Here is a 23,114-nt window from a genome sequence, read left to right as displayed (position 1 = left end):
CATTATGTACGCGCGGAATTCATTTCGGAAAAAAACGTACATGTGCGTCATTTAATGTACTTTATAGGACGCCCGCGACTTCGTTCGCGTGGAATTTAGTTTTTTACAAATCCCTCGTGAACCATGGATTTTTCCGGGATAAAATGTAGCCTATTGTGGTAATCCATGCTATAATATATCTCAAAACCAATTTTCAACTAATTCGGTTCAGTAGTCGAGGCGTGAAAGAGTAACAAACATTCATGTCATCAAAATCATCAGTATTCGCAAATCTCGGGAAACTATGGATTTGTTAAAAAGTAGCGTATGTGTTAATCCAGAGTAAAATCTATTTCCACTCCAAATTTCAGCCAAATCGCTTCAATAGTCGGAGTTAAAGAGTAACTAACATCCATACAAACTGTCGCGATTATAATATTAGTAGGATTTCATGCATTCCGAACACGGACAACGTATTCGGATAACGAATACGTCTTTGCGTTCTATGTTCTTTGGTCTTTGCCTACCTATCATGGTAGGTACAATAAATATACCTATTTTTTAAAAAATAAGATTCAGGTCAAAAATTTTGACAAAATATCAAATAAGAAGCAGGGTCAAATGACTCTCTCAGCATATTATTAGTGGTTTAAGGTGACTGGTTCACCTCATCCAATTTAAATGAGGCGCCAACATCAATTAGATCATCTGAAGCATCTTCATCCGACATTCAAACATCATTGACATTAATTATTTAGACTGATTTATCACTTTTTATGCCAAAAATACCAACTTTAGCTCTGCAATCTAATATATCGACAAAATATGGGGCATGAATAAAATAAAGATAAAATTAAACATCACTAGTAGAAACAGAGCTTGCATAGCCAGACCAACGTCAAGGTATTACTTGATGTCACAAGGAATAATCAAAGATGTCAGTCTAATTAATCATCATCATCATCGTCATCATCATCATCATCATCATCATCATCATCACCATCATCACCATCATCATCATCATCATCATCATCATCATCATCATCATCATCATCATCATCATCATCATCATTAACAGCCAATGGACGTCCACTGGACTTACTGGACATAGGTTTGTTTTTTTTTTTTTAAAGAATATTTGCCATATTTATATTTATTTATAATATGACCAATATTACCATTCCCCTCCAACTAGTCGGGAGGGAATGGGTACCACAATAGACCAACGGGGCGTGGACCGAACCACAACCCCTCGGTGATGAGTCCAATCGCTCTTACCGTTGTGCTATTGAGGCTATTTGAGAGCTTTTTATTTAGTACCTAATATTTTGTCAAACACGAAACCTTTAGGTGTTTAGGAGCTAACGTGACGTCATGAAACAGATAAAATATAGACCATCATGGCCAATAGCGTTTTAGCGTAATAATTGTCAAAAAAATATTGATAAATTTAAATTTTTATGTATTCACACGAATGAAAAAAATAATTTATCTACATTTTTATCAATCTAGTAGAACGATAATGAACAATTTATCACTTTTAAAAAAGTGACAACTAGTCGCTGACGTACCTTCCTGTGGAAGGAGCATTGACTGACAAACATTCAACATTCATAAAATGAAGTTAGTCTGGCTCCAATGACCAAGTTGCAACTAATTGTTTTATATTTAACCGACTTCCAAAAAGGAGGAGGTTCTACGTTCGGCTGTATGTATGTTTTTTTTTTTTTTTTTTATGTATGTCCAGCGATAATTCCGTCATTTGTGGACCGATTTTGAAACTCCTCGACGGTTCACAGTAGCTACCTTGTGTTTGGACTTGATAAATTTGTATTGATGAGAACTTTCCACCTAGATGGGTTGTGACTGTATTAGGGGTCTGGTGATGAAGACGAAGGATAGTTAAGGGAACTCATCGACGGTTCACAGTAGCTACCTTGTGTTTTGACTTGATAATTTTGTATTGATGAGAACTTTTCACCAGGATAGGTTGTGACTGTATTAGAGGTCTGGTGATGAAGATGAAGGAGAGTTAAGGGAACTCCTCGATGGTTCACAGTAGCTACTTTGTGTTTGGACTTGATAAATTTTATATTGATGAGAACTTTCCACCCATATGGATTGTGACTGCATAGGGGGTCTGGTGATGAAGACGGAGGACAGTCAGTTCACACTCAGTAGGTGTGCTAACACTAAAAATTAAAAAATAAAAATTTTAATAAAAAAAATTCAACTGACTTCCAACTCAAAAATTAACCTAAACTAAAAAGCAAAAAATAACATCTTACCTATGTTCTACCTTCTGATCAGTTTGAAGGCGGTGCCAATTCAGTGTCATGTTTTAATTAAAGCCGTTTCTGAAAGAACCACAGAAATTGTGTAATTTAAACGGCTTGAATTAAAACATCACTGGCTTGGCACCGCCTTCAAACTGATCAGAAGGTAGCACATAGGTAAGATGTTATTTTTTGCTTTTTAGTTTAGGTTAATTTTTGAGTTGGAAGTCGGTTGAATTTTTTTTATTAAAATTTTTACTTCTAGCGGACGCTCGCGACTTTGTACGCGTGACATTCCGTTTTTCATAAATCCCACGGGAACCATGTATTTTTCCGGGATAAAATATAGCCTATATGCTGCATAATCTCCTCTATCTTCCAGTGAAAATCCCAAAGAAATCGATTCAGCCGTTCCAAAGATTCCCAGACACATTTTTTTTAAAATCTTAATTAGGTTTTATGTTGTGTTAATAATAAACAGCTATAAGTACTTGAAAGCACAGCTATTTTGAAATCTCGAACAGAGACTTCAGTTTTATTGAAAATGACACAATCATATTTTATTAAAATTTAAGTCAATATATAACTAATTTATTTTAGCTCTGAAATTTCATCAACTTGATTTCAGTTATTGACGACAACATGTAAATGAATGAACGTGAATAAAATAAAGATAAAATTAAGCAGTATTGTTGCAATCAATTGTTACATATTTATCATTGACATTTAATATTTGGACTGATTTATTAGAATTTGAGTCAAAAGTTACTAATTTTAGCAACGAAATCTAATTCTCATTAAACTCCACCCATAGTTTAAAATGTTTAAAATACCGTTATTGATGACAAAGGATGATTGTGAATAAAATAAAGATAAATAAAATAAAATAGCAATGTGTCGATTTGCAATTAATTGTTAGCAACAACCTTGCAAGAATTTTAATCTGGATTCCATTGTAGAGTCAAGTTTTTCATAGTGGTATAATATAATTTAACATAATTTAATAATATTACGTAGATACTAGATGTTCCAAATATGTATTATAATGCAACCCACGTGATATTTTGTTCAACCAAACTCAGAAAGTTGTACGAACATAGAACATAGGTAGTTTAGGTATTATTATATGTATTAATTTCTTCAGACTGACATTTACCTAATTACATTATATATCCTGTGAACTTGCCTATATCATTCTAACGATTTGGCCTGTCGCCCCTTACTCATGTCTTAAGTCTGCTAAAAACGTGCTATTAAGTATGCTCCATGAAAGCATGCTTATCATCAGTTTACATTTGCTAGCAATAAGCATGCTATTTTTAAGTATGTTCAAAGCAATCTTCCCAATTACACATTCTTATTTGTATCTATCGCTCTCTGTCTACAGTATCGTGTTGAGATGAAGGTGAAGAGAATACAGAATAGCAATGCTGATATACTCAATAACAAACCTATTCAGACGCGCTAAAAGCACACCCCTTCCACCCGCGCAGCAAGTAGCATGCTCATAAATCGCACGACTGTTGATTCTTGAGCAAGCTCGAAATAAGCATACTCATTATTGGCAATGTTGCGATACATATGCTAATAAGTAGCAACTGCTCAATACTAGCATGCTTTCGTGCTTGAAATGAGCATGTGTAACAGTAGCTTAACTTACCGTTTTTTGAAGGGAATCTGAAAGAGCTCCCAATCTCATTTTAACGTTGCTGCACTGCTTTTCAAGAACTACATTTCACATACCAAACTGTAAAACAATAACTGTATTAGTAATAGGTAGCTAAGTGTCAGCTATTTATTTAACCGAGTAAAAGCTCCTTCGAAATTGTTCTCCGATACTGTTTGTCTATATGTACAAAGAACGAAAATCAGGAGTTTTTTAAATAAACAATATACAGCCATGATTATTTTTTCGTCGAACAGCATTGCTCTGTCCTGTCTGAAGGACATTATAACTGAAATAATATTTCGTCATTGATTGGTAAGGCAACATAGGGCTAGCATATGTTGTAGGAATTGAACCCTTTCGCATTTGAGCCTCATAATCGTAAATAAAATATTATAAGCTATATATAATACAATATTAACAAACAAAAAGAGAGAAAACAAATACGTGTGGCACTCGGGGATTGTCGCGGTAAAGCCATTTCATAGCATTTTTTATAACCTTATGCAATTATAATTATTTATTTATTTTGCAGTATATTTTTTTTCTTTAGAATAGAATAAAAAATTAAAGAAATAATAAATAAAAAATGTACCTTTACGTTGAGCTGGAATCGAACTCTGGTTCATTAAGTTGAGTTGATGTGATAACGTCAAAATGTGTTAATGTGCACGGCTTGGATGTTAGGTTTATTTCCGTTACGGAATTTCTTGATTCGGTCGCCGCGCTCAACCCCCCGATTAAAGCTTTGCAATAGCTTAAAAAAATAATTATTAGCGGGTAGTAAAATAAACAGCATAATTAAAAAATATTGTATTTAGGGACTCCCGCAGACGGGCCACCGGCCACAACCACAAAACGCCGCTACCGGCATATTTGATGTAGTTTTCATACATTTTATATGGACTCGCCGCACACGGTGGCCGCCACACGCTACAATCGTCGATCCTCGCTTCTTGTGGCCACTAAACGCCGACCCAAAACGCCGCAACTCGCCACGCGCGCGAATATGATACTGCATGTATGGGTTAAAAAGTAGCAGCCGACCACAAGTGTCGACCACCGACCACAAGTGGCTACTTTTGTGGCCCCTTCTTGCTTCTTGTAGCAGCGTTTGTGGTTGTCGCGAGTGACCTGTGTGCGGCAACACTAATGGAAGGATAATTTAAGCGATAAGAATTATTTCACTCGTCGTCATCAACCCATATTCGGCTCACTCTGAGCTCGAGTCTCCTCTCAGAATGAGAGGGGTTAGGCCAATAGTCCACCACGCTGGCCCAATGCGGATTGGCAGACGTCACACACGCAGAGAATTAAGGTAATTCTCTGATATGCAGGTTTTACTCACGGTGTTTTCCTTCACCGATTGAGACACGTGATATTTAATTTCTTAAAATGCACACAACTGAAAAGTTGGAGGTGCATGCCCCGGACCAGATTCGAACCCACACCCTCCGGAATCGGAGGCAGAGGTCATATCCACTAGGTTATCACGGCTATTTCACTCATCTCTTGTAAAATTCATATTAAAACCACTTTATCTACCCCATGTACTAACATGTTTAACATCCATAAAATAATAATAAAACAAATAGCCTTTAAGATATTATGTCCTTAAATTAGGTACGTCACAGATTTATGGGTATTTATAAGCAATTAAACTGAATAAATCAATAATTTAAGAATTTTATAAATATATAATCATATATTGCAAATGCATTGCGTAATATTGTATCAATAGCTATGTGAAAAATTTATAATTATACTAATTATAATTAAATGCATAACGCCTCATATAACATTTCATTAAGATTTTAAACAAATTAACAAGTAAATAGAACTAATGTATAATTAATTATACCATGTAAATTGACATCAGAAATTTTTATGTTCGCGTAAAGTATTCATTAAGTTTAACATAATTTAATCATAATTTGTTATGAATCGTTCCGTACCGAATCGAATGACTTATTAATGCAGAATGTTTTTCCAAACTATGTATTTTATTGAAAATTTGATATGATTGATTAAGAAAATATGCACCTAATTATTAGATAACTCGTCCCACTTCAACTATATCTATAATACGTAATCGGAGAACAATAAGGATGTAATACACCTATCTACTTAATTTCGTAAACCTTTTAACTTAAAACTTTTTTAAGGTAAAAGATTTTTAAAACGACCATGTTCCATTTCTTGATATTTTTTCATGTTTAGAAGTAGTTATGTAAAATTATAGGCCAATAGTCCACCACGCTGGCCCAATGCGGATTGGCAGACTTCACATACGCTGAGAATTAGGAAAATTCACTGATATGCAGATTGCAGGTCTCCTCACGATGTTTTTCCTTCACCGTTTGAGACACGTGATATCTAATTTCTTAAAATGCACACAACTGAAAAGTTGGAGGTGCATGCCCCAGACCAGATTCGAATCCACTCCCTCCGGAATCGGAGGCAGAGGTACATATCCACTGGGCTCTCACGGAACAATAAGGATGTAGTATACCTATTTACGTAATTTCGTAAACCTTTTAACTTAAAACTTTTTTAAGGTAAAAGATTTTAAAAACGACCATGTTCCATTTCCTGATATTTTTTCATGTTTACAAATAGTAATGTAAAATTATTGGACTTTAAGGTTATGCTTTCATTCCTCTTATCTTAACCTTTTTTTAAAAAATATACTACTTAGCCCTTGACTTCAATCTCACCTGATGGTAAGTGATCATGCAATCTAAGTTGGAAGCGGGCTAACTTGATGCTAGGAGGAGGATGAAAATCCACATCCCTTTCGGTTTCTACACGACATCGTACCGGAACGCTAAATCGCTTGGCGGTACGTCTTTGTCGGTAAGGTGGTAACTAGCCAGACCTGGACCAAATTAAGAAAACCTCAATCGGCCCAGCCGGGGATCGAACCCAGGACCTCCGTCTTGTAAATCCACCGCGCATACTACTGCGCCATGGAGGTCGTCAAAATATACCTCTTTATATTATTACGTGGGGGAGCCGAAAAGGGGATTTTTGCAGTTACTCGAACGTGGCAGATGAACATAAGGGAGTATACCAAGCACGTTTTTCAGTACCTCCACCAAGTATGAGCCCTTTATATTATAGTGGGTATGTTTAGGGCAACCAAAACTACCTTCAGAAATACTCAACCAGCACGTCAGATAAAGATAAGGTAGGTGAGTTGATAGTTGAAAGGTGTGCATTTCGAAAATCTGACGATTTGAGCGTAACGTAATGGAACGGGAGGGGTCCGAAGTTACAAATATTTCTGTTATCGAGCCACGAGCGCGGTTAATTTCTTAATAATTTTGAATGAAATAATCTACTAAATATTCGCCCCTGTTTTCTGATGATTTCAGTAACCCAAAGTAATAAAAAGTCTTTAAAGTCTGTAGTTTTCTCCCCACCGCTGAAAGTAAAAAAAGTGTGTAACCATTTATTCTTTCTATCACCTAATCTACCAAATCTAATCAATTCCCATGATGTTTTAGTAACTGCAAATTTAGCATCTCGGGCTCCCCTATCAATAGTATGTAGTAAAATTTATAAAAAAAAGTTTTATTGCCCATGCAATAGGTCGTCAGGTCAGGAACCTCCTAGAGGTAAAAATGTACCTCCTAGAGGTGGAGCTATGGACTTTGCACCGTAGTAGACATAACATTTAAATTTTCTTATAAATAGGGGAAAATGGAGGAAATACTGCCGAACTTATTTCGAACTATTAGTATCTACTGTGTTCCGGTCTAAAAAGTTTCATTGCCCGTGGAATTACAGGTACGTACGCTACCAAAAAAAAAGACCAATACCAATGTCCTGAATATGTATCCAATTGTAATATCCTTTTTGAACTACTTGAATTAACACGTGAATTGAGCAATCCATAGCTTCGATTATAACAGTTTCAATTAACCAATTGCACTTGACCCACTTATTGCGTACTAAGCCTTAATATAGAACAATAGGCTATAGGTACAGTTAAAGTAAATCCTTACGTTGTTATTTCATACCTTAGCACTTTGAAGATAAAGTTCAAAATTTATCGCCCACGTGATTGTAATGATTGGGATCGTAAGCTCTGAATGCTGCAATGACAACATCAATAAATCTTAGCCATTAGTTTCACTAATTCAATTCAATTCATGATCAAATAGAGACAAAAACAGTGGGAGGCTTCGGTCGCGGCTACTTATCGAAAGATATACAATTTTAAAAGTTCTTTTGTTATTTCTTTTATCACCCCATTTTCATACTATTCAATGCAAAAGGCAGATTCCAACGGAAACACATAGATAGATGTCCGTTTATTATATTTAAGAACAACTTACCTATTGGCTGAGATCTTACGTGATGTAAAATGACGTTATAGGAGCAGGCATACTTGAGAAATACAAGTTTGTTCTTCTCCATGTATTTGATGACACGCAAGGATTTTCGGCTCACTGCTGAGCTCGAATCTCCTCTCGGAATGAGAGAAGTTAGGCATCACGCTGGCCAAATGCAGATTGGCAGACTTCACACACGCAAAGAATTAAGAAAACTCTCTGGTATGCAGGTTTCCTCACAATGTTTTCCTTCACCGTTTGAGACACGTGCTATTTAATTTCTTAAAATGCACACACTGAAAAGTTACATGCCCCGGACGGGATTCGAACCCACACCCTCCGGAATCGGATGCAGAGATCATATCCACTGGTCTATCACGACTCAGCTAATTACAAATTACTTCTACTATTTCAGTTTGAAGAGTGTGGTTTAATTTACAGGCAAATGCGATATCTCAACTATAGGTCAAACTGATTTGAGGGCAGACATAAAAATATGTTTTGACGGCCTCCGTGGCGCAGTGGTATGCGCGTTGGATTTACAAAACGGAGGTCCTGGGTTCGATCCCCGGCTGGGCCAATTGAGGTTTTTTTAATTTGGCTGGTACCGACAAAGACGTACCGCCAAGCGATTTAGCGTTCCGGTACGATGTCGTGTAGAAACCTAAAAGGAGTGAGGATTTTCATCCTCCTCCTAACAAGTTAGCCCGCTTCCAACTTAGATTGCATCATCACTTACCATCAGGTGAGATTGTAGTCAAGGGCTAACTTAAAGATTGTAAAAGAATAAAAAAAAAATATGTTCCACAGCTGGAAGTTTATACAGTGTATGCAGTCACAGCGTTCGTAGTCGATAATGCATCCTATGGTAAAACGATGAATACATAGCATAGGTACCTAAAAGTGCTGCCTATAAAAGAACGCATGTGAATAGACATGCGTTAGATAATAGGTAGGCAGTAGAGACAGATCTGGAAGAAAATTCTTCTCGGAAATCTTTGCCTGATATTTCAATCTTTAGGTACTTGTGAAAAAAAAAGACATAATTACATGATCAATGTACGGAGTTATTGTAACAGCTGTGATTGTTGCTACATCATTAACTGGTTATGAAGGTGTGATCTTAATCACTCCGCATCAAAACTGGTAGTCTCTTAAAACAGGGTTAGATAAACTATTGTTCGTTCGTTATCGACCCATATTCGGCTCACTGCTGAGCTCAAGTCTCCTTTCTGAATGACAGGAATTAGACCAATAGTCCACCACGCTGGCCTAATGCGGATTGATAGACTTCACACACGTAGATAATTAAGAAAATTCTCTGGTATGCACGTTTCCTCGCGATGTTTTCCTGCACCGTTAGAGACATTTAAATTAAGAACCGTAATAACCCAGTGGATATGACCTCTGCCTCCGACTACGGAGGGTGTGGGTTCGAATCCAGTGTATGCACCTCCAACTTTTCAGTTGTGTGCATTTAAAAAATTAAACATCACGTGTCTAACGGTGAAGATAAGCTATTGGATTGTTTAAAATTCATTTTAATAATATTTTTTAGTCAGAAATGTCAAATTAAATTAAAATTAACGTTCTGTTGATTAATGTAAGTAGAAGAACATCTTTCCTATAAAAATCTGCAAAGAATTCACTAACTTCGACGTAAGTTAGTTGTTATTTATATACGAAATTGAGATAATATGTAACAAATGTCATCCGGTGTCTACTGTCAGCTCTTCGTATCGTGGATATCATACAGAAGGTAGATGACATTTCTCAATTGATTTGATGTTTATTTTAATAGGTGTTAATAAAGACCAAATTAGTGAATAGGCTAGCTGGTTATTATTTAATGCTACAGTTATTTAATTGGCGACACCTTAATTTATTATTAAAATTGGACTATTATTATAATTTAACGCAATTAACCTTTGACCACCGTACAATTATCAATGAATAAATTAATAAATGCATTCGATATTATTATTTTAATAGGTCAAAGTGAAAAATAATAATATCACTATGTCTAAATACCTAATTGCTAAGATATGATAATATCAAATCACTCGAAACTTGCTCGAAACGAGAAAAATTTGCAAAGCAATTTCCAAGTATTAAAATATTATGCTCGAATTACAAAGAGTCAATTAAGGCGTTTCAAATTTTTAAAAAACATGTCATTGTCATTTCATTTGCATATGACAACCCTACTCATAAATCTTTTTTAGGTCTCGAGCAACAGAACCTTATTTGATAATCGTGAAACTCTTATTACGTTTGCATCTTCATCCAAAAACGAAATGAGCGTTGCAAAATTTTTGTTTATTGCCGAATCACAACATTTATTTGGAAATCTTGACGTTCGTGATGGGAATCTTGCAATTCGTTATGTATTTTATTAAAGTGATTAACAATAGATCAAACGATTAACAACGAATTGAGTCATTCGATTTAAAATCGATTATTACAAGCGGATCTGCAAAGTTCAGGATTACTTATATCGATATATTATGATACGTTTATCTTGACAATGCCTTTTAAGTGTTTGGAGTCTCTGTTAATTTAAGATTATTGTACTAATTTCGTAATGCGATTTCGAAAGTAATGTCCAATAACTTCAATATCCTACATTACCTATAGTGTTCGTATAGGTAGTAATCCTGCAAATATTAAGATAAATATTATAAAATATTTTTAACAAAAAAATTGAACCGATTTTAAAATCACAAAAATAAACTAAAAAGAGAAAAATCGTATGTGCCACCTTCTGATCACTTTGAAGGCAGTGCCAAGCCAGTGACGTATTAATAAAGCCATTTCCGAAAGAACCACGGAAAAGAACTGTTTTTAAATCCTAAAAGTTTATGATCTAATCGGCTTTAGTTAATGCATCAACATCACTGTGTTGGCACCGCCTTCAAAGTGGTGGTAGCACATACTATGTTATTTTTCCCTTTTTACTTTATTTTTGTGATTTCGAAGTCGATTAAATTTTTTTGTTAAAAAAATTCATTTTTCTGTTTTTTGTGTGTCCTAGCATTTAATTTTTATTAAAATCAATTCAGTAATAGGAAATTAAATGAGACCAATATGAAAGTATACTCTTTCAAACAAAAAAGAATTTTTAAAATTGGTTATGAAATGACGAAGATAAGCGGTAACAAACATAAAAAAAAATACGGGTGGGATTGAGAACCTCCTTTTTTGAAGTCGGTTAAAAATACGCATGCAAAGGGACAGTGGCCGATTTACCAGTAGGCTAAGTCGGCAGATGTCAGAGGGCGGCAAATTTGGCCTAAATAGCTTTTAATAAAAAAAATTACTCTCGAAAACTTAACAAAATTTTTAATATATTTTAGTCCTAAAATACATTAAAAGTCCTGTACTAAAATGTTAAAAGTCGAAATGATACTGCCAAAAAATTTTTATAAATATGTTTGCGAACAACGGTATCGAATTTCAGAGGTCATAAGGGCGGTAAAAATATAGCCTACTGGCTGCAGATTTGTAAATCCGCCACTGCGTAGGGAGTCATTTAAAACAGGTTATTTAACAAAAAATGTTATAGATTATAGATACATTACAAATCTGTTACTCATACCTACATTTAAATACAAGCCAAATGTTACGATACCAATGCCAGTTACTACCGCACTTGTAAACTGAGTAATCTGCAGATAACTATACAAAATAAACCTTGAACCTTGTATAGGATTGCCTTCAAACAAAGCGAGGTCTAAATGTAACTCGCCCCTCATGCTTCCTCGGGTTCCTCCGATTAAGTACGAAAAGCTTCCTTGCATTCAACAAATTATACAAGCGATTAGATAAAACTCCTATTGTTCTTGTCACGGATAGCTGGAACAATGGTATTGTGGCAAGAAAATCTTATTAGGCCGATAGGATTATGTATGACAAAGATTTATGATGGTGGCATATTGTTAGAAAGTTATGTAAAATAGTAATGGACGTCCGTGACTTCATACGCGTGGAAGTCAGTTTTTGAACTTTCAAACCAACAACGGGAACTATTAAAAGTGGCTACTTTGTAAATTAGCCTTGGAGGTAGAGGCAGTTATTAATCACAATATGGTTAATTTGGTCAATAACCTCCAAGTTAAAGTCCCAATAAAATCGGTCCAGCCGTTGCAAAGATTAGCCCGGATAACAAACTGACAGACACAAAAAAAAAATCTTAAATGTGCTTTAGTATTGTCGTTATTCGATTATCGAGTACTAGCAGACGCCGAGCAGTTTCACACGCGTGGTTCCTGTTCCCGTAGTAATACGGGGATAAAATATAATATAGCAGCCTATAGTATTCGGGGATAGTATAGCTTCTCAACAGTGAAAGAATTTTTCAAATCGGTTCACTAGTTTAAGAGCCCATTCAATGCAAACAAACAATCAAATCTATAAAGATTTGAAGAAGACATATTGGTATATGTAACAGTTCGAAGCCGTGATAGCCCAGTGGATATGACCTTTGCCTCCAATTCCAGAGGGTGTGGGTTCGAATCCGATCCCGGGTATGCACCTCCAACTTTACAGTTGTGTGCATTTTAAGAAATTAAATATCACGTGTCTCAAACGGTGAAGGAAAACATCATGAGGAAACCTGCATACCAGAGAATTTTCTTAATTCTCTGCGTGTGTGAAGTCTGCCAATCCGCATTGGGCCAGCGTGGTGGACTAAGGCCTAATCCCTCTCATTCTGAGAGGAGACTCGAGCTCAGCAGTGAGCCGAATATGGGTTGATAACGATATGTTTATAAAAACTTGAGAAAACACAGTTATTTTGAAATAACAAACAGACGCTTGTACTTTATTTATATGTATTGATGTATTGATTTATAGTTGTAGAGGGACTGGAATTACAATGTTTTTGGCCGTGGGCAGTTCAGGGGCGTTTTTTATTAAAGTCATGAATAATCCGGTGTCGTTAACCTGGCTACAATTGTCCCTATATTAGATCATAGTACCTTGAACATTTTTGTGGTAATAAGAAAACTATTTACTAATTTCGACCTATTTCGCAGTAGTAAATAAACTAAACTTACTTACTTTACGGTGACGAAGTTGTTTTGTCAATTGTTTGGAAAAAATCTACCTGGATTTTTCATTGGATTAACCATTATGCATAAATTACATTTATATGTACTTTCGAATGCACAGTACTTTTTTAAATAACCCATGTCAGACGGTTTGCTCCAACTAAGCTAAAACTTTGTGCTTCTAAAGGATAAGACAAAAGTCCAGGGTACGGCGATCGAAAACAAAAGCTGCCTTGAACGCATGGAGTTTGGTATTTTTTCGTTAAAAAATACCCTTCTTTTAATTTTAAAAATACCCTACTTCTAATGTTATATTAGTCAACTCTTTTTATTGTTTTCCCCAACATAGTTCGTTATTAGTTAGAATCGAAGGTAGTAGTTATTCTTATACTTGGTTACTCTGCAGTTTTAAGTTTCCATTATCATTAAATGATAAGACTCAAACTTTCTTTTAATACTCATAAACTATTACGTGTGAAGTTCGGAGGCTATACAAAATACCTACATAACATCATTAAACTAAAAACTGATATAGATTATAAAAAATCCTTTAACTTAAATAATTCCTAACCCCTTGAATACCGGAGAAAATGGGGAAGCAGATAAAAATGACGTCGATTCGTTTTCAAATTGTCCCTCCGAACTTTTCCACAATTGGTTTCTCGCGCAGTCATTTTTATCTGTCATTCTCATTTCCCCGCAGGCCCCCAAGAGTTGGCGAGGCAGAATAAAATTACCCAGCAGATCCTGGAAGCGTATATTCAGAAGAAGTTAGGACTGGCCAGTGGGAATGTGAGAGCTCCTTCTATATTTGACATTCTGCCGGTAAAGAAAACTGAGGAAAGGACAATAAGAGAATCGGTTAAAGAAGTACAAAATCTGGAACCAGAGGAGACAGAAATGCAAGATATGCCTGAAATGGCAGATCCAGATCCACCAGAAGTCCAGGAGTACGGTGAAGATGACAGTTTACAAAGCGTTGAGAGCGAGCAAATTGACTCCATATATTCTGAAGGTACAAACACAATATTTTACGCCTTTCCTGTCTCTCTTCTCATCCTCAACAAGTTATTTTGTTTTCGGTAAGATAACAAGACTTCTATAAGTGTTTTATAGTGTTTTATTACAGCCATTACTAATTGTTTGTCATTCAAATTTATCGGCCATAAAATCGTTTAAAACAGCAATCGATTTATGGCAAAATAAAACGTTTTGTGCTAATAAAAAATGATCCATAATTATACAAAACCCGTTGGTAAACGTACTCAACGTGTTATATTTACAGATTATTTCTGAATGTCTATGATATTTGCGCAAATTTTGTAAGATTTTGTAAAGCATACGAGATCAGTTTTTCGTTTGCACGTTAAATATTTGTGTTGAACAACCATCTTGTGATGTGCCAATTGATTGTACAGCCTCTAAACTTGCAATGGATTGCGAGTGTCAATGTTGACGAATGTTAGGTCAAATACTTTTTAAACTTTTCAATCACAAAAGTTCTGTTTTTATCTTCTCGATAGTTATTAAATATAAGTTAGTTAAAAAAAAAACCTGCCTGCCTAACCTGCTCGCACCTAGTCAATCACCTCGCGTATTTTTTATAGCGATTAAGAAATAACGTTTTTCTAATTCTAGCTTTTTGTTAATATGGCTATGATATACCATTTAGAAATCCTCTTAATGAGTCCTTGAAATTGATACCAATAACATATATTATTATATAATATATTCAATATTCGAAAAAAAAATTACCTCGAGTCTATAGTGTCTCACAGTCGTCGTATTGGTTTTTTTTATATCTAAGAACACTTGGGTTAGTGAGATAAATCGAAAGATATCTTAATTTCTTAAATCCGTTCAGTTTTGGAAGATTTAAAGGATGAAGTTAATAAATAATATTACATACATTCATACATACAAGATACGCGCGAAAAACATAACCCTTCTTGCAGTCGGGTAAAAAGCTACATAAATGAGACGTTAGTAACTAAGTAAATAAATTCCCAACTGTCCATAACCGCGCGGTGAAACGACGCAAAAAAACCATGAATGTATTAAATTTCTTTTCACATTTACTAAGCTATTCCGCCACTATTTATGACATTCGCCGGGACCTTGGCAAGGTCGTTGATACTCCACAACCTGTTCCGTCTAGTACCTAACCGTTTATTTGTTTTACTGAGCTACTGTTGCAAGATACGCATTATAGGGTTCTGTATCTGCTGTTTTATCTATTTAATTACACAATTTTTGTATAAGTATACACCACCATCATCATCATCACCACCATCATCATCATCATCATCATCATTATCATCATCATCATCATCATCATCATCATCATCACCATCATGATGTTCTCGTCCAGTGGTTACCCTATGTGTTTCTCCCTTTTAAGAAATTTGCTAGTCCGGGATTAGGAATTAACATTATCCTGTTATCATTATCCCTCGCGTCGTGTTCCTCAATGCTGAGGGTCGTGACCCCTATCACACACTCAAATCTTTTCTTTGCACTATGTCGCACCATGCGGCACTGCTTTTCGCGACTTGTAGAGCTTCGTGTACTTTTGTATCGAGAGTGGTATGGATTGATGTGACCGATGCATCTACGTCTTCGGGGTATCTTTCCTTCCAATTTGCCAATGATGCCAAGTTTCTCTAATTTATCTCCTTCTCTCTTGACAATGTGCCAAGCTATCAAACTTTTCTCCCTTTTAAAAAAAATTCCAGCCTGGAGTTGGGAATTTAACATTATCACCGTAAGTGCACCAATCTACATTGGATATAATGACCTAGCTGCGTGGTACGTCTAAAATCCGTTCTCTCCCATAATAACTTAGTCTTAAAGCAAGGACCTTCTTCCTCCTGTAGGGTTCGGAGCTTAGACTCGCCATTTTGCTGCAATGTGGGTTCATCATCATCATCATTATCAGCCCATATTCGGCTCACTGCTGAGCTCGACTCTCCTCTCAGAATGAGATGCGTTAGACCAATAGTCCACCACGCTGGCACAATGCGGATTGGCAGACACACGCAGAGAATTAAGAAAATTCTCTGGTATGCACGTTTCCTCACGATGTTTTTCCTTCACCGTTTGAGACACGTGATATTTAATTTCTCAAAATACACAACTGAAAAATTGGAAGTGCATGCTCCGGACCAGATTCGCACACACAACCTCCGAAATCGGAGGCAGAGGTCGTATCCACTGGGCTATCACGGCTCACTTCAATGTGGGTTCACGTTTTTAAAATACAAGTACATTGACCAAAGCTCGGTCGTCAAGATAATATATGTAATGGTAACCAACACGAAATAGGTATAAGGAACTCCAAAATTGAATATGCTGTTTTATTGCTATAAATATATCGTAATTTCTATATTATGACTGGTGATAGGTTCAACGCGGGATATCTCGACCTTCCACGTAATTAGTTCGTCGACACTAAAACTTATAAAAAAAGAAAATAAAGAATGTTTATCAAATAAGCTTCTTGTTTTTATGGCGAAAATTGGTTATTCTAATCGTTTTTGTGTTTTAATAAGTAGATGTCTCTGTTAGAAATGCAGACTTTTTTTTTGTGTCCATTGACATTGAAACAACAACTTTGTTTTTATATTTTGTACGAATTATTATTAACGGAATATTTTTTGGATTCGACATAATGATAATAGACCCAGGACTTCACTAATCCGTAGCCTGGAAATAGGCGGGAGTGGGGGAGAGTTAATACTATTATGGAGCAAAAAAAAAATTGATGTATTTAAAGTCAAGAGTATGCAACTTAACCCTAATTGTAGTACTCTACGGCAATTTTTATTGCAAGGCAAGTCGATTGAATGGACTTAGATTTAAAGACAAGGGTCAGTTGACCCTTGCCTTCCTTTGGCGACGCCGTTGACTGCATTAGCATGTACTTACATCAATTCACATTGTAGTAACGACATGCTCTACTGACTTACAATATTCTATCAGTCTGATAGTCAGAACGTAGATGTCCGGAGTGTATATATAGGTCATGAGACCACCTGTGAGACTTCGGTCTACTGCGATACGAGATCTAAGTTCTTCGTGCTATATTCTGGCAAAGAATCAGCGCCCGCCTAAGCACGCTGATCGCATTCAGAAGTACATAATCATATAAGAACTTCTACACTTACCCGTTTATTTTTTAAGGATTGCTCTAGAAATGAAAATTCGCTATTTCGTAATGTAGAATACCATACTTAAAATGACAGTTTTGTGACCAAAATCAAACGTGAGTGCCAAATTTCTGCACGATAGTTTTGCAAGAAAATATAAAATTTATCGTAGCCTAGTGGAATAGCGCAATCAGCGCCTACCACGATTTATGATTTTAATTATATATTTTTGAAAATCTAATTGAACTGTATTATATGTGAATTAGCAATTAACTTAACAATTAATTAGTTTAAAAAGTATCAGTTAAATATGCTTGGATATTTAACTGATACTTTTTTAACTAATTACCTCTCAAATTCCAATCTCATCGCCAAAAAATGGCTCTTATACAAAATTATGATGTAAGTTATTAAGTATTTATAAAACAAAAAAAAAAAGATCCTTAGATTGGAGTAGGTTTGAGTTTGCAGGCTTGGCTCGTAAAAAGTTGTTTAGCTGACATTTCCATAGATTATTAGGTATTAATATTATTATGTGGCAATCCTATTAAATAGTTAAAAACCAAAAAACAAAGAACCTGAAGGTGTCCTTATATATTAGATGGTATAATTTGAACATTATCTTTTTAAAAGCATCTACTATAGGTACCCACATCTATGTATATTTTACGTATACGTAATAATTATAAATAGCTACTATTATACAATTTCAAAATCAAAATCCAAATATAAACTGTACCTTAGTACTAATGTCATAATGTCGGTGAATCTCATAACGACAAAGGCGTCTATAAACTAGTATTATTTATTAGTCCACGCTAGTTTTCACCAAGATTTTGCCTGCGTAGTTCCCGTTCCCGTGACTACGGAGCTAAAATTAATACATGACACTCACAAATAACGTCACGTTCTATTAATAAAAGAATTTTCCGTAGATCCAGAGATTACTCTCTATAACCTCACAAACACACAAAGTTTAACTCTTTATAATATTAGTATAGATTAGCGTATATTTACCCGGAGCTCCCGTTACTTTTTAATTAGTTTATAATAAAAGTAACCTCCAACACAGCAATTTAATTAGCTATCGAAGTTATTAATTCATTTTTACGCCTAATAGTCCAATTCCAATTTGGTTTTGTACTAATTATAATATTTCATTATCAGTACGGAATCTTCGTTTCAAATTAACCTTGACACCGTGGCAATACTAATAAATCAAGATTAGTTTTCCATACATTAATAAATTGCGAAGTGATGACGTCATTTTACACCATACGCAGTTCGTTTGAAAAAAAATGTCAGAAATGGCAGACGCCCTGCGGTTTCACCCGCGTAGTTCCTACTCCCATGGGAATACGGGAATATAATAAAGCCTGTATTACTCACTGATAATGTAGCTTTCCTTTGGTGAAAGAATTTTTAAAATAGATCCAGTAGTTTCCTCTACAAACTACTTACACTGAAATGTTACAAAGAAAATTTAATTTTCTTTCAGTGCTCACTAGTTTTAACAGTAGATACTGTAAGAGATGATCATTTGGTAGGAATGGGTAGGTACTAAAAACTTTCAGTTTTAGTTACCTATCTCCCCCTTAAGATGAAATATAAATTTATATGATAAGTGAAAAATTAAAATATGTCACCCGTTCAAAGTTTAACGAGCGTAGGTAAAAATATGAATATGTAATTAACTTTAATATTCAATCATAAGGTATTTTACGTACCTACAGGATCTAATAAAATGGTAGGTAATTTAATGACTGCTTAATAAGAATATATTAGAATTGCCTACTATACATGAACTTTGGATTTACCCAATTTAAATAAATTTAATTAAGAACCCTCAAAAGGAATCAAATTCAAAAGAAATCAAAATTCAAAAGGCAGCTACATCCGAAGGATGATTCCAACGAACACCGCTCGTAAAATCTTATTGACCTATCTTTATTTTTAAACTTTCTAGTCCCAGAGCTTAAGCAAAAGTTTTTTTTTTTAAATGACAGAATATTTGACATATTTTTAAATATGACCAATATTCCCATTTCCCCCAACTAGTCGGGAAGTTACAAGCATAAAGATAAGACAGTTTTAAACAAAATAGCTAAAATGAAGTATCTACCGACTTTCTAAATGATTTACTATTTACTATACACATCAACATAACAAATAAGTAATAAATCAATATTCAGTGGAAAAATAGGCTCATTTGTTTGCGAGAGAGTTAAAAAAACTAAGTTTAGTAAGAAATACAATAGTTATAGAATACACCTACTTACAGATAAAAATTCCAATCTGGTTAACAATTTTCAAGAAAGATCTCTTAAGCGTTTAAAACAAAATATGTTTTAATTCCACTATCAAAATTCCATTATCGTGTGTGTGTTTATGAGTGTAGTGCTTGTAACAATTTTTTTTATAACTCGATCGAGTGAGCTACGAATACGTCACATCGTGTTAAACAGAGAGAGATAGAGACGAATACAACACTCGTTACAATATAACGCTACAGATCGGTTAGAAACTGTGAGAGAAAAGTAACATTACGCGAGGGCAAGCCTCTTTATCTAAAAGCAAATGCAATAACTCGTAAATGAGTTCTAAAACATCAGTTCACAAGAACGTTGACGTCCTAACCGCACTTCATCTCAACGTTATGGCGTACCACTGATTTCCCGGCGGGTTGGATTCTTTCATAATGCCGGCAGCTTTCAACAAAGTACGCGTTTTCAATGAACGCTGCCGTCACGGCAATTTAACCGGCACGGTTTAATATTGTTATTAGCGGTTGCGACAGAACGTGGTACTATCCTAACTCGGATAAATTCTTTAATATAAATTGCGAATATTAACATCTATCGTGTTCAATAGTATTTTTAAATCATCCAGGAAACTAATTTAACACACAGAAAATTTATAGGAGTGACAAATACATGCACAGAATGATTATTATACATTTCACTTGCATTCATGTACTAATACATTTTTATCTGACTTCAGAAAAAGAAGATTGATCGACCCCTGCGTCGTCTCTTAAATAAATATTTTTCAAAATTAAGATTTCAGTGTATAATTTGAAGGCGGTAATCCTTTTATAAATATTGTTCATGAAAAGTAAATACATATTTATTTATTTGTTTGTATTTTAATCGGAGTTCTGAAAATATTCATTTATTTTCAAAACTCAGTTTATATGCATGCATCTATGTTTGTGTGTATTTTTATTCATGCAAATATTTTAACACTGTCGACATTGAACGATTTACGCTAAAAAATCGACAACACTCGGCAAAGTGCACTATTTACTTATTTTAACAAAGATTCAGAGTCCAGACGTAGCATCATTCAAATGTTCAAATGTTTCAAACTACATGTCGTAACGCCGATTTTACAAATTGTTCACTAATCATTGAAAAATCCATACAATGAATAGCGTCATCCATCTTCATTATAACTTTTCATCCAATGGAAACGCACTGAAACTCAACACAGCGACATGGATGCGAAAAAGTGTAAAAGAAAGGAGCATCGTTAGAGCTCTGACCCATTTCCAAGGCTGAAGTCTGCAGTCGCAGGCCGGGCTTTAAAATTATTTCTTCAAAGATAATCTTTGGACTTACCCTAACAATATAAGCGCTTAATTCCGTGCGCGGCCGGAATTATACTAACAATAGTCTTGCCGGGGCTTTGGAGTTACTAATTTCTTGGATTGCAAAGACTCGCAGACCTTAAAATTGTAATGAAATATCTCTATGTAAAAGTACAGTCAAGATAATTAGAGTTGTTAATTTATTTCGCGATTTTGTAGACATAAAATAAAGTTGTCTTTTTAAACTGCCAACGTTAAGAACGACGAATTCGATGTGAGAATCTTATCTATGTGGATAGCCATAGGCCTATGAGAAAGAGACAAGATATATTCAAAATGGACTTTCCAAAGCAAGTAGATACATATATTTTTTATTTTTATTCTTTACAAGTTAGCCCTTGACTACAATCTGGTACAAAGTGATAATGCAGTCTAAGATGGAAGCGGGCTAACTTGTCAAGGAGGAGGATGAAAATCCACACCCCTTTCGGTTTCTACACGGCATAGTACCGGAACGCTAAATCGCTTGGCGGTACGTCTTTACCGGTAGAGTGGTAACTAGCCACGGCCGAAGCCTCCCACAAGCCAGACCTGGACAATTTAAGAAAATCTCAATCTGCCCAGCCGGGGATCGAACCCAGGACCTGCGTCTTGTGTATCCACCGCGCATACCACTACGCTACGGAGGCTGTCATAAATATATACAATAAATTATATCTTCAACGATAATATAAAAATATCGTAACAAATACTTCGCCAGCTCTATAGCGCGCAGTAGCGTTCTACTTATTTTCTTTTTGCGGACTCCTGTGAATGAACCCTAGCCCTGTTTATTTAAAACGGTTTCACTTCAAGCTAAATTTTATCGCAAAACACACCAGCGCGCGAAGCTTCGAAACTCACTTTATGACCACGTCACACTTAACACACGACACTTGTATTCATCACCAGCAGCGCCGGCCCGAAGTAAATTTTAGAATGGAGCGAGATCCAATTATGGCGCCTCTCCTGTTTGTTCCTAATAATATGTAGATACCTATACCAAATTATGAGTGTAAAGTAAGAATGGAACGCGAAGATCTCGACCATACTCTGGGGTGACCAATTGAAAATCAGGCGCAGGAGCGCCGAAATGATAATCCTACTCAACCGCAGGATTTTGCGCCTGGAGCGACTGCTCCGTTCGCCGTATGGACGGGCCGGTCCTCATCACCAGCATACTTTAATGGTTCCCATGACAAGAAATCCTCATAGAGAGTGTGTAGCTTAGACCCACCACGCTGTTCGGATATGGCAAGGTGTTAATATTTTACTCTGTAAATAATAATATTAGATGTAATTAAGAATGGCGGTTTAAAATTTAATCTGAGACACGCCCAACTGTCACTTATAATTTCTTGGAAGAAAGAAACGGAAGTTAGTTACTACTTGTTACTGCGTTATAATTTCTTGGAAGAAAAAGGCAACAACTTGTTCGCGCTTTTATAATTTCTTGGAAAATAGAAAAGTAAAGTCACCTGTTTGTTCTAAATATTTGTCACATACCTACTCATAAAATCAACGCACGTATGGCGTCTTTGGGAAAAGACAAAAACTACTGTTATACATTACAAGATAACATTCAAGGGCATACTTTAATCTATAAATAATCTGATCTGTTATTGGATTTGTCCAAACAAACGGCACGTGAGTTTGGGCGGCGTTTTTCATTTGTTAATGTGTTTCCAACACTATTGTAATGCAGAGGACATTCAGACTGTGGGCCACGAGATAACAATATTGTAGTACAATTGCGCAAAAAACAAACACAAACCTCAGTTTTGCAGTGAACTGTCATTTATTTTATAGCTATATTAGTTCTACTTTAAGCACTTGTAATTGTTAGTGCATCAGTTTTGTGTTGCTTCGCATATTTTTATTAGTTAAAACACAATCTAACTGTGGCCCTCATAAAAAGCTCGAAGTCACTCAGCGGGCGATGGAGCGAGCGATGCTTGGGGTTTCTCTGCGTGATCGAATCAGAAATGAGGAGATCCGCAGAAGAACCAGTCACTGATATAGCTCA

At 35.5% G+C, this 23,114-nt stretch overlaps 1 protein-coding gene across 2 annotated transcripts in view; it reads left to right on the top strand.

Moving 5' to 3' along the window:
- Positions 1-23,114, top strand: part of LOC112056481 (C-type lectin 37Db) — a 119,644-nt gene that overhangs the window by 38,053 nt on the left and 58,477 nt on the right. For both annotated transcript variants that reach the window (XM_052885705.1, XM_052885708.1), the window contains exon 2: positions 14,016-14,327. In XM_052885705.1, the coding sequence (XP_052741665.1) occupies positions 14,016-14,327 (312 nt within the window). The remainder of the gene's footprint in view (positions 1-14,015; positions 14,328-23,114) is intronic.

This window comes from Bicyclus anynana, chromosome 15, assembly GCF_947172395.1.
Source record: "Bicyclus anynana chromosome 15, ilBicAnyn1.1, whole genome shotgun sequence".
NCBI lineage: Eukaryota > Metazoa > Arthropoda > Insecta > Lepidoptera > Nymphalidae > Bicyclus > Bicyclus anynana.
This window is presented reverse-complemented; position numbering and strand designations above follow the sequence as displayed.